The sequence below is a fragment of the Phaethon lepturus genome, unplaced genomic scaffold (genome assembly GCF_000687285.1).
Source record: "Phaethon lepturus isolate BGI_N335 unplaced genomic scaffold, ASM68728v1 scaffold1636, whole genome shotgun sequence".
In the NCBI taxonomy this organism is placed as follows: Eukaryota; Metazoa; Chordata; class Aves; order Phaethontiformes; family Phaethontidae; genus Phaethon; species Phaethon lepturus.
Genome location: NW_010548106.1, coordinates 64,039 through 75,651, shown reverse-complemented (window position 1 = coordinate 75,651; position 11,613 = coordinate 64,039). Strand labels below are relative to the sequence as shown.

At 35.8% G+C, this 11,613-nt stretch overlaps 1 protein-coding gene across 1 annotated transcript in view; it reads left to right on the top strand.

Moving 5' to 3' along the window:
* The window catches only part of PRKDC (protein kinase, DNA-activated, catalytic polypeptide), a gene marked incomplete at its 5' end in the record, with an annotated part of 82,421 nt that overhangs the window by 14,135 nt on the left and 56,673 nt on the right, over positions 1–11,613 (top strand). The window contains 12 exons of the mRNA XM_010289835.1: positions 438–553; positions 1,264–1,423; positions 2,360–2,446; positions 2,823–2,942; positions 3,316–3,475; positions 3,910–4,016; positions 5,079–5,169; positions 6,921–7,084; positions 7,740–7,892; positions 9,164–9,271; positions 10,103–10,329; positions 10,748–10,842. Coding sequence (XP_010288137.1) covers positions 438–553; positions 1,264–1,423; positions 2,360–2,446; positions 2,823–2,942; positions 3,316–3,475; positions 3,910–4,016; positions 5,079–5,169; positions 6,921–7,084; positions 7,740–7,892; positions 9,164–9,271; positions 10,103–10,329; positions 10,748–10,842 — 1,588 coding nt within the window. The remainder of the gene's footprint in view (positions 1–437; positions 554–1,263; positions 1,424–2,359; positions 2,447–2,822; positions 2,943–3,315; positions 3,476–3,909; positions 4,017–5,078; positions 5,170–6,920; positions 7,085–7,739; positions 7,893–9,163; positions 9,272–10,102; positions 10,330–10,747; positions 10,843–11,613) is intronic.

Below are 11,613 nucleotides of genomic sequence, written 5' to 3'. Positions count from 1 at the left end.
GTAGGGAAACCAAAATCACATTCCTTCCCTGTTTTGTTTTCATTATGCTTAGACAGCTCCATATAGTGTCCTTGAAGTAACATTCATATTAGACAAAATGTTCTACTTCATATTTCTGAATATTGCATTGCATTGTTAGGAGATGGAAGCATCGGAGTCAGTAGAAGTTCACAGAATCTGTTAGACACTCTACTCCAGCATCTAGTAGTTTTCATTTTTTCTACTTGCTTTCTCCTTAGAAACAAGCTTCCCTTATTATTTCTTTGAATCATTGATGTGTCAATTATTAGTCCTTTGTCTGTGTCAGACTAGCTAGTAGCAGCTAGAAAAAGAAGAGACAGACTGTTTAACTGGAAATACGGTCTAAGTGCTTTCTGTGTTGTCACAGATCCAGTGTTCTTGCTTATTATTCTTGTTCTTCTTACATTTATTTTCAGGATGAAAATGAAACTGACAGTGCTTTGGTTGGGCCTACTTCTGACCCTGCTTCAAACCTTCAGCCAATGAAGCCAACAGACTTTATTGCCTTTATAAATCTAGTGGAATTCTGCAGGTATTAATATGTTTTTATGTAATTTGGAAGTTGCAAAGTGGTTGGAAGAAATTTGAGATGGGATTTATTTAAGATGCCTGTTTCTGACTTAGGATGATATACTGTATTTCAAAATGCACAAGGTGATTAGCAGGGAGACAGTAAGTGTGTTTCAGACATTTGGGTCATAGGATGATACATACTAGCTCACCAGCTCAGGTTTTTTTAAAGAGTACAGGAGACAAGTCGTTCATGTTCATTATTTGGGTGTATTTGTCTTTCAGTATATGGTGTAACTTTTAGTATTATACTGACCATATATCCTAAAAACTTCAGAGACCAGAAATACAGTCTTCATAGAATAGCATTGGACATTAAGTGAAAGGTGCAGCATTGTTTGCAGTCTTGGTAATGAAATGTAATGTGTGAGTATGTTTGTATAAATGCATATATACATATATGTATATATGTTTGTATAAATGCAATAACGAGATATAATGAGGAGGAAATGGCTTTGCATTGTAAAGCAAAATAAAAATCTTCCCATGCTTGCCTCAGAAGGCAGCATGTAATTATTCCCTCACTGTCTTTGGAGCTGCTCTGTTACACCAATACTTCTCTTTCTTGTACTGACTTGAGAGTTTGAAAAAAATGAAATTAATATTTTATTCAGTTTCTGTTTGTTTTTTTTGTTTTTTTACCCCTCTATGTTTTCTGCACATGTTTTTTAGAGAAATACTTCCAGAGAAGCATGTTGAATACTTTAACCCTTGGGTATATTCCTTTGGTTATGAGCTTATTACACATTCAACGAGACTACCTCTTATTAGTGGGTTCTACAAGCTGCTTTCTGTTACAATGAAAGTTGCCAAGAAAATAAAATACTTTGAGGTGAGATCTGTTTTCCCAATGGAGGGGTAATGTATTAATGATGGTGCAGTTCCTTATATACAGTCTTTTATGTGCTATGGAAAATAGTTCATTGAAACTGTTACACATTTCAAATGTACATAGCATCCTATGCCTCCATAGTTAGAAGCACATAGAAAGTCAAAATTTAGACTAGGAGCCCAGTTTCTGAAGAGACACCATCCAGGTGTAATGCTCTTTCCAAAATCCTGAACTGGTTGAACAGAGGGATGGGAAATACCCTTGCAGTGCAGAAGGTAGCATGGGTATCAGAAACAATCTAACCAGAGCAGAAGAGACATGTATGGGTTAATTACTCAACTTCTGGGGTATACTTGTATTCCACTCACTGATTTCCACACAAAATATGATGCGCTATTGGTGGGCACACCATTTGCTGTATGGAAGCTATTGTAAAGTGACAGTGCTTCATCCCATTATGTGTGTAGCCCACCACAGAGCCCTGAACTGTCCCTGCCACTGCTAGTGATGGCACCAAGTGAAGCAAATTTGGGAGCTCATGGGTGTAGATGCTTGTAGTGAGATGCTGTTGTGAATTGCCCTTTTCTTATTCCACCAGCATTTTTGCCACCTGGATATCCACTGTTAGGGATGTTCTTTTCCTTTATGGTGTCTTAGGTGATCAGACAGGGGAAAAATTAAGCTTTTATGGAAAAGTTATTTTTCAGTCATATGTATCTTGCTTATTTGGGTAATACTAAGTGTACTCCAAAAAGTTGACCCTCAGCGCATTGTATTAATGTTAGTTTCTAAGCTTTGAGAGAACAAACATACATTTCAAGTTTTCACTGACTACAATTTCATATTGGACAGTGATGTATGTATTGAATTGAACTTCGTATTTATACTGTGTACTACATTTTTTAATACTGTTCACTTGTGGTTTCTGTTTGGTAGGGTGTCAGTCCAAGGAGTCTCAGAAAATGTCCTGAAGACCCAGAAAAGAGGTCTTGCTTTGCACTGTTTGTAAAGTTTGGAAAAGAGGTAAGTGATTTTGCTGTCCAGCTTTCTTAGTCTGAATATAAACACACATGACTCAATCAAAATTATATCTTCTTAAAAATCTTACAAATATGATAGAAGTATTCCAGCTCTTTGAATTATGCAACATAGTGTGGGTTTAAGATCTTTTTCAGTCTGTTTTTTATTTAATGTCAAAAGAGGTGTATTGGTCACCTATTCATGTACAATTGAGAAATAACTGGATAATTGTACATTAAATACTTTCTGGTAACTGTCTGCAGGTGAATGAGATTCCAGTATTGGTTTTGAGTTGTTTATTTTACATGGATATTGATATAGCTAAATCAAGATCTTAAAAGGTTTACGATTGTTCATGATGTATTTATCTGAATTTTAGGTTGCAGCAAAAATGAAACAGTATAAGGATGAGTTGTTGGCATCCTGTCTGTATTTTTTACTTTCTTTACCACATGACATCATCATGCTCGATATGAAAGCATATATTCCCGCACTGCAGGTGGGTCAAAGTGAGGTACAGCTAATAGGTTTTTTTATAAAACATATGCAAAAATTCTGGAGCAAAGTTAGTATCCTGTTGAGCAATTAAGACAACTATTAAGCTTTGTACTGTGTTCAGTGAGATAGAACACAAATGACTTGACTTTTTGGATAAACAAATAAATTGTCAGAATTTGCTTTTGCACCAAGCTGACTCTGTCAGTGCCTGTGTTGCAATATAAATCTCCTGTGCTGATCTTGTGTGAGATGTTAAGCAGACAAAAGTTATTAAGAAGAAAGATGTATGCTGAATGCTTTCAAATATGTTTTTACCTTTAAATAATAGTAGTCCATAAAAATGAAAAACTGATAGTTTTACATTTGACATGTAGAATGCATTTAAGCTGGGCCTTAGCTGTATCCCAATGGCTGATCTGGGACTGGATGCTTTGGAAGACTGGTCAGCTCACATCCCCAGACATATAATGCAACCTTACTACAAGGATGTTCTGCCTCTTCTTGATGGTTATTTGAAAAACTCTACATCTACAGGTACATACAAGCAAAAAATTGTTAGTCTTAAGGGAGAGGAAAATAATTTTTTCCTAGTTACACCTAAAGATATGGATGAAACATGCTTTTTGTCTATATTGTGCACTTCTTGTGGTTGGAAAAATATAACTTATCTTACACTCCAAAATTTACCTTTTTCTTAAACTATAATTTATTTGCTACTGCCAAACAATCATTAATTGTAGCCATTTTGCATGCCACTTCTCTGTGATTTGTCCTTTGTATCCTTCCATCAGCTTAGTTTTCACTAACAGAGACTTACTTTCCTTAATAAAGATTTTAAATGAGAGAATAAGTGTCTTAAAAACAAAACCAGGCAAAACCAGGGTGGGTTTTTTAAAGAAACTACGAGTAAGTGCATCAGGTGCTGGTACAATCAACTAATATTAATATGCTGATTTTTTGTTCATCAGGTGAATCCCAAAATAACTGGGAAGTAAGGAAACTTTCTCGAGCAGCCCAGAAGGGGTTTAATAAAGTTGTGATACAGCGTTTAAGAAAAGCAAAGGCTTTTTCATTGGTAAGAATGCTATCCCTTTTTAGAGTTAAATGTGAGTTAATCACCTCCCACTGTTTCTCTTCCTTTCTTGCATGCATACTTTTTTTCTGAGGATTATTTCTACCTTAGGTCATTTCAGTGAATCCTCTTCTACAGCATGGCTCAAAAAGCTGGTACATCAGCACAGCTGGAAAGATGTCATTCTCTAGGGTGAGAATGAGAATGAGGCAGGGAAAGGGAACTGAAGAAATCCTGTAAGTCTGCATCACTGCTAGACTGATATATTACGGAAACAAAGATTTAACTCCTACACTTAAAATTGGCTCCCAGCTTTGCAGTGGTGCAGCGTGTAAATACCATTTGTGAATATGTAACTTTTTTTTTTATAATTATCTTGTGTACAGGTTCATAGTCTTAGAAGTCAAATATCATTTTGACCAGTGACTTCTCAAATAGCTCAAAATAAGCTTAGTTTTATTTGTATATTCCAGTGCACAAACTAACTTGGAATAAACCTTTTTTAGGCGTAAAACTAGTAGTTACTCCTATATATATAAAACTGTTTGCAACCTAGTTGGTCTTTAAACAAAATGAGTAAATTTTACTTCCCATACAGGCTGCTTATGAAAATCTGTTGGCTGCTTACATATAGATTTACAGGTTCTAAACTTTAAGTTCTGGGATTAAAGCAAATGAAAAGAGTAATTTTTATTTCAGATTTTTTCCCACTTTTTAGACTATTCTGTCATTCTGTAGGTTTGTGTTATCTGTGATGATTTTAACCTTTTAACTTGATTTAACCTTTTTATCTGTGATGATTTTAACCTTTACTTGAGAAATGGGAATTGAGAGCCCACAAAATGTGATAAAAATGCTTTCCAGTCTTGCCCTCTTTTGCTTATTGAACCAAAACTGTAAAACTGTTCTCGTTCTTGATGTGGTTCTTCTCCCCACAGGTTCTTCATTTTATCTTCTTCATCCATATGTTAAGAGCCATAAAACCTTAATTTACTATGTAAACCAAGTTACTTCTATATAGAAGTAACTCTTCCGTTACTAATATAAATCTGTTGAATTACTTAGGATGACAGTCCCTCCTTGGAAGCAGTAAGAATGAGAGTGGCACGCCTTCTTGGATCTTTGGGAGGGCAGATCAACCACAACTTAATTACAGGTGAGTGTCTTGTCAGTGTAAATAAAAATATTTACATGATCTGCTTTCTCTCTTGAAAGTAGATTTCAGTGAGGTCTCCACATCCCTTTATGGGAATACATGAGCTTTTCAAGGAAAGCTACTTTGTTGCTCTTGTTTAAACAAAATTGCTTTTATTCAGTTCTGGAGTTCAGGGAAGCAAAGTGTTCACTAACTTACTATGGAATGCAGAAAGTGTGTAGAAAGCTTTAACTAAAAGACAAACAATTATATGCATCTGAATATATGATTTTATTCCCCCTCTTCACCCTCTGGCAGTAAAAGCCATTTTAAAACTTTGCCTCAGTTTGTAATTCTTTAGTATTTGTTTCTACCTTTCAACTACAATTCTCACTTAATCCAGTTTTTCAGAACTGCAACCTGTGAATTGTGTAAATCTTGGCAAGCTTACTTCTTCTCTTGTGAGTTTAAGGTGTGCCATGCCTTTAGTATGTCTGGGTAGTAGAGCTCTACTTGAGTGCCTCCTCAAAAAAAGAAGTTTTGTGCTCTTCTCTGTTCAGTCTGTGAATAAGCTTTATAATTAAATTAAATTATTAATAATTAAATATAATAAAATCTAATTAAAACAAAAATGGAAAAGTGTAGTAGAAGTACCTGACCATGAAATTGAAGGGATAAATTCAGTGCAAAACTTAGTCAGTCTAAAAACTAATGTAGTTGTATAGACATTTTGTTCCTTTGTTTTCATGCTTACATTTTTTTTTCTGCCTTTGCAATCAGTGTTCTTTCTGCCAAGTACTTCTCTGTTGCTTATTCAGAAATACTGTGGGAAAGTAGCATTATTCCCTGGAAATGAAATACAAAGCGTAGTCAGACTATGTTAACCAAATTAACAAATATGAGAATATAGGGAGAGAAGGGAGTGAGTATGGCAGTTTTCCTTGGACGACATAGCCATAAATGTAGTCATTTTCTGTGCAACTGCAGGAGTCTGTATGTTGGATCTTCTTGTCTGATCCGATATTGAAGAATTTTTTTGTAACAGTAGAAGACAAAAGTAGTATATTGGAAGTCCTAAAGAAGTGTTTTAAATTGTCATGGTTTAGCCCCAGCCAGCAATTAAGCACCACGCAGCTGCTCGCTCACTCCCCCTGCCCCACAGTGGGACGGGGGAGAGAATCGTAAAAAACTTTGAGATAAAACCAGTTTAACAGGAGGAAACAACAATGATAACAATAATAATAATACCGACAAAGGAACGTACAAGAACAAGTGATGCCCAATACAGCAATTGCTCACCACCTGGCAATCAATAGCCTGTCTCTGAACAGCGATTCTCCCCCCCCGGCCAACTCCAGTTTATGTACTGGGCGTGATGTTGTACGGTATGGACTATCTCTTTGGCCAGCCTGGGTCAATTGTCCCGACTGTGTCCCCTCCCAGCTTCCTGTGCACCTCCTCACTGGCAGAACATGGGAATCTGAGAAGTCCTTGACTTAGTATAAACACTCCAACTACTTTGCCACAACTGAAAACTGACTGCAATTGTTTTTTCCATGTGGTGGCTAGGCATCTGTTTGGATATGCAAATAAAAGTGGCTTTCTAACATATTTCTGGTACTTGTAACATCCAGTAATTTATAAAGCATTAACATCATATGGCAGTCTAAGTGAAGTTGGAAGGTTACAGGTTTTTTGACTGAGCTATGGAAAGACTTGCTGTATGTATATTATATAAAGCTTATTTTTTGTTTTGATCTTTTACATATTAGCTACCTCTGCAGAAGAGATGATGAAGAAATGTGTATCCTGGGACACTGAGAAGTGTCTGAGCTTTGCTGTACCATTTGCAGATATGAAGCCTGTCATCTACTTGGATTTATTCTTGCCTCGTGTGACTGAACTGGCTCTTTCTGCAAGTGACAGACAAACAAAAGTACTGATGTTTTTTCTGCATCTTTTTTCATGCTAGCTGATAAATACTGCATAAAATAATGTCTTCATTGTTAAGAAAGACCTGTTTTAATTCATATGGAGCAATGTGCTGCTTTCGTGCTCTTTCATGATGACATTATTCTTGGTGTTTAAAAACTGGAGAGCAGAAGTTGCTGTAAGTTGTATCAGACAGCATAGTCCTTTGAGAGTTAGACTTAACATAAAAGTGACAATTTTAAACTAGTATTTTCAATGTTGTTTGGCCTCCTTCTCATGTCTAGCCTATGAACTTGTGGGCCCAGTCCAGCAGAGTACTTAAGCAAATATTTTGCTGCTTTGGTGGATTGGGATTTTGATATCCAAAGAGAGTCCAGGTATCCTTGAAAACACAATGATGGGTGACTTATCCAGTCATAAATTTTCTCCAGCTGAAAAGTGACTGCCCATGATAGAGACTAAAACATTAGGAGAAAGGCCAGTAGGAATGTGCATAAATTATTTCCGTGAACATGATCTTTTTCTGGAATGGTGATTTAGCATAGATTGGAATGATTTCTCACGTACAACCTTTCTTGTGACTCATTCTGTCCTGCCCACAGTTTTGTCTTCTCTGTGAAAGTAATCTATGTGTAACCAAAGGGATTTTTAAATTTCAGGTTGCAGCATGTGAGCTGCTACATAGCATAGTCACGTATATGTTGGGGAAAGCATCTCAGATGCCAGAAGGACGTCAGGGTCCCCCACCCATGTATCAGTTGCATAAGCGAATATTTCCAGTACTGCTTCGTCTTGCTTGTGACGTAGACCAGGTAAACAGATTTGTTTATAAGTATTTTAGCTTGTTTAAAAAACCTCTAAATGTGGGAATAGATTTACAATTTTATTTAGAAGTTATCATGTTAGAAGTTATGCTGACATGTTGCCTTTTTTTTCCTTCCCCAAATGTAATGTATTTTGTAAGCTGAAATTCTATTTTAGGGGTTTTGGTTTTTCAGGATTTTGGGGGTGGAAGCCTTTTCAAAGACGTCAATAATGGAGTGTAATTCAGAGTAACTCAGAGGAGTGTACAAATACATGAGGGTTTCAAGATTCAAGTTTCAAGGTTCATACAAAGAGGTTGTGGTAATAGCTGCTTTTTATCACTGTATTTAATTTCTGTATTTTTCTCTAATAAGTTGATTTGAGGTGAAGTTGATTATTTCAATATTGAATCAGTGCAAAGCTACAATCCACAAGACAGGTGTTTGGGAGAGAATTTTTAGCTGCCTTATTGACATCTAAGGATGATATATTTAATTCCAACATCTGAACTTGGTATTTCTCCTGTTTTACACAAAACAGAATAGACACATGGGTTCAGCTCCACTGCAGTTACAGGTCTTGTGCCTTTTCAGACTGATTGGACCCTGGCATCCAGGTTCTATGATGCTAAGGGACTTTGTGTTCTGTTAAAATGTACAGGAAGCTGTGTTGCCAATTTAGGTGAAACCCTTTTTGCTGACATATGGCTGAACATAAGCCATAGGTAAATAATAGTGGTCCACACTAATGCACAGAGGCATACACTCTGTATTACAAGCATGTATGTATGCATATATAGGTATATTTATTTGTTCTTCCCTTCATATTATAGTATGACAGTATTCAATCAGGTTGACTTACAGGTAGAATTGTTGAAATCCAGGAGGTTAGAATAATGTATGTGGTAAAGATTAAGGATATTTTAGATCAAAGTACAGTTTAAAACCAAATTTCCTTGTTTCCTTGGCTGTGTATTGGCATATCAGTCCATGGCATGCAATGTTCTTTGTCTCAGAGGATCTTGCTGTAAGTAAGCTTGGAGATCTTTTGAGACTAGTTGAATATAAAAGCAGCTAACCAGATTTATTAGTTTGTTTTTTTCTTTTTAATACCTGGTATGGGAATGTAATATGAAGTTGATTATTCATTTTATAGATGCTTTTTCAAAGAAGTACTCATTTTTATTCTTACATATTTTGAATAGCAAAATAGCATAGAAATATATTGATCCTAGAAAAATATATTAATCCTAGAAATGATTGGCGTTTACTCTTTTCAGGTAACAAGACAATTGTATGAGCCTTTAGTCATGCAACTCATTCACTGGTTTACCAACAACAAAAAATTTGAGAGTCAAGATACAGTGGCATTACTGGAAGCTATCTTGGTAGGTCATAAGTCTGTCTCCTCTTTTTTCTGTGCCATGTGACTTTATTTTTAACTAGCATCATTTTACTACGGAAAGAAGCAGGAACACATGAATGGATATAATGGCTTCTTATTTGTCTGAAAGAAGGAAAACAGTTTATCAATTTACTTATTCTTTTTTATGAGCATTTAATGTTTCTTAACCAAGCTTTTGACGATGGGTTTCTCTATTTCTTTGGCATTGTCAAAACGCAGGTGTAGCATCTTTAGAGTCTTACAGGATTAACGAAACACCCTTTTTATCATCAGTGTATAAAAGGAACTACTGAAATACATTCACCCTCCCTGAATGAAAGTTGCTTTTGATGTGTGCTTAATTTTTCTCTAAGTTTCTTTGCTGTCACCAGGTGCAAAAGTTTTAAATTTAAAACTGGCTTTTGCACTGAGCTGAAGTGGTTGGAAGCAAGGTAGGTCAGGAGGTTTTGCAAACTTTTTGTAAAATGAAAATCAGTGCTGTCACACTGCTTCTCAAGCAGAGGAAACTGGCCCATCAGAAAATGAAGTGACTTAGACCAGACTCCTAAACTGGTAGCTGAGGCAGAAATTCAGATGTTTGAGGCCTAATCCAGTACTGTAAGGCCTGGAAATGCTGCCCTTCCCTTGGACGGTAGTAAGTTTGAAGCCTTGTTATTTCTGGGAAACTTCGTAAAGTTTCTAAGTTTCTACTAAAAAATTTGTAAGTTTTTTAACTTACAAATAATACTGTGTAAATAAGCTACTCTAATACTGCACTGAGACAATGTTGGGGTTTTATTCCTTCTTGTAATGAAATAAACTTGTGTAATTTCAGAGTGGCATAGTGGATCCAGTTGACAGCACTTTGAGAGATTTCTGTGGTCAGTGCGTACGAGAATTTTTGAAATGGTCTATTAAGCAGACAACACCAAGACAGCAGGAGAAAAGCCCAGCAAACACCAAGTCTCTTTTTAAACGGTTGTATAGTCTTGCTCTTCATCCCAGTGCTTTCAAAAGACTGGGTGCAGCACTTGCTTTTAACAGCATCTACAGAGAATTTAGGTGAGCAAACAGAGCTTGAAACAGTAAGTAGCTTGGACTAAACATTCAAGGAGATAAAAAGAATTAAATGTAGAACCCAAATAGTCATCCACTGACACTCATTCTATTAATGTTTATGGTAACTGTAAAATTGAGTTACTCAGCTTACTCATTTTTAATTGTAATTTTGTAGTTTGGGCTTTCTACAGGTGGGGAGCATATAAATTTGAATTTCTATCACAAGTTTGTGGGAAGTTATGTACCCCTTTTAAAGGTGGTCAACAAATTTCATTGCTATTTTTTAAAGTGGTTTGGATGTATTTTTTTGTGCAAACATCTTTATCTCTACAGTGTTTTAATTTGCTTTTTTAATTAGAATTTCACACTTAGTGCTTCTTCTACTCATGTTTCTCATCAAATTTATTCCTGATTTTTAAAGGGAAGAAAATTCTCTGGTGGAGCAGTTTGTATTTGAAGCATTGGTTGTATTTCTGGAAAGTCTGGCCTTAACGCATACAGATGAGAAACCATTAGGTAAGCTATAATTAATTAACTATGGAATAAAGAAAAAAGCCATCCTGTTGAATCTTGGATTAAAAAAGAAAAATATTCCTATAACTGTAGAAAAAGTAAATGTGCTTACATTTGCAACAAGGAAAGACTATTTTTCATTACTGATAGAGAGGTCATTTGATATCTAGTTAGGAGCTCTTTGAATCAACTCCTTGCAGCATATGAAGCTGGCAGATCTTGAGCCTGGGGAAAGAACCTTTTCACATTTACAATGATTTACAGTTTTGTAGCAACACTAAAAATGCTAGTGGTGCTTCTGATTTGAGTCCTGGTTTTGCACTTGCACAATGTAAAAATGTAGCTTGATGAGAATCTTAAAGTCTACTCTTCTGTAACAAACAAAATGCTCCAAAAATTGACATTTCTATATATTCTGTGGAAGATTTCCACCATTTTGTAATACCTTTTCCTCTTTGCCTTCTCATTCTTCTCCACAACAGTATGTAGCTATGTCAAGAATCTATGACCTCTTCCACAGTACTAATGATTGTTCAGTAAATGTGCTTTTATCTTTTTTTTTCTCTGTTCTGACTTTTATCAATGAATAGTAATTAGAACATAAAACCAAAAACTGATGTTACAAAGCTTTACTTCTTTCACAGAAACAGTTCAGATAGAAGTGGCCCCAGAAGAAATACTTATATTGGAAAATGTTACAGTTTCTCTAAGCATGATCACAGAAAGTAGCATACACAATTTTATAGCAGAGGCCTCATGGTTGGCTAAGGTCAT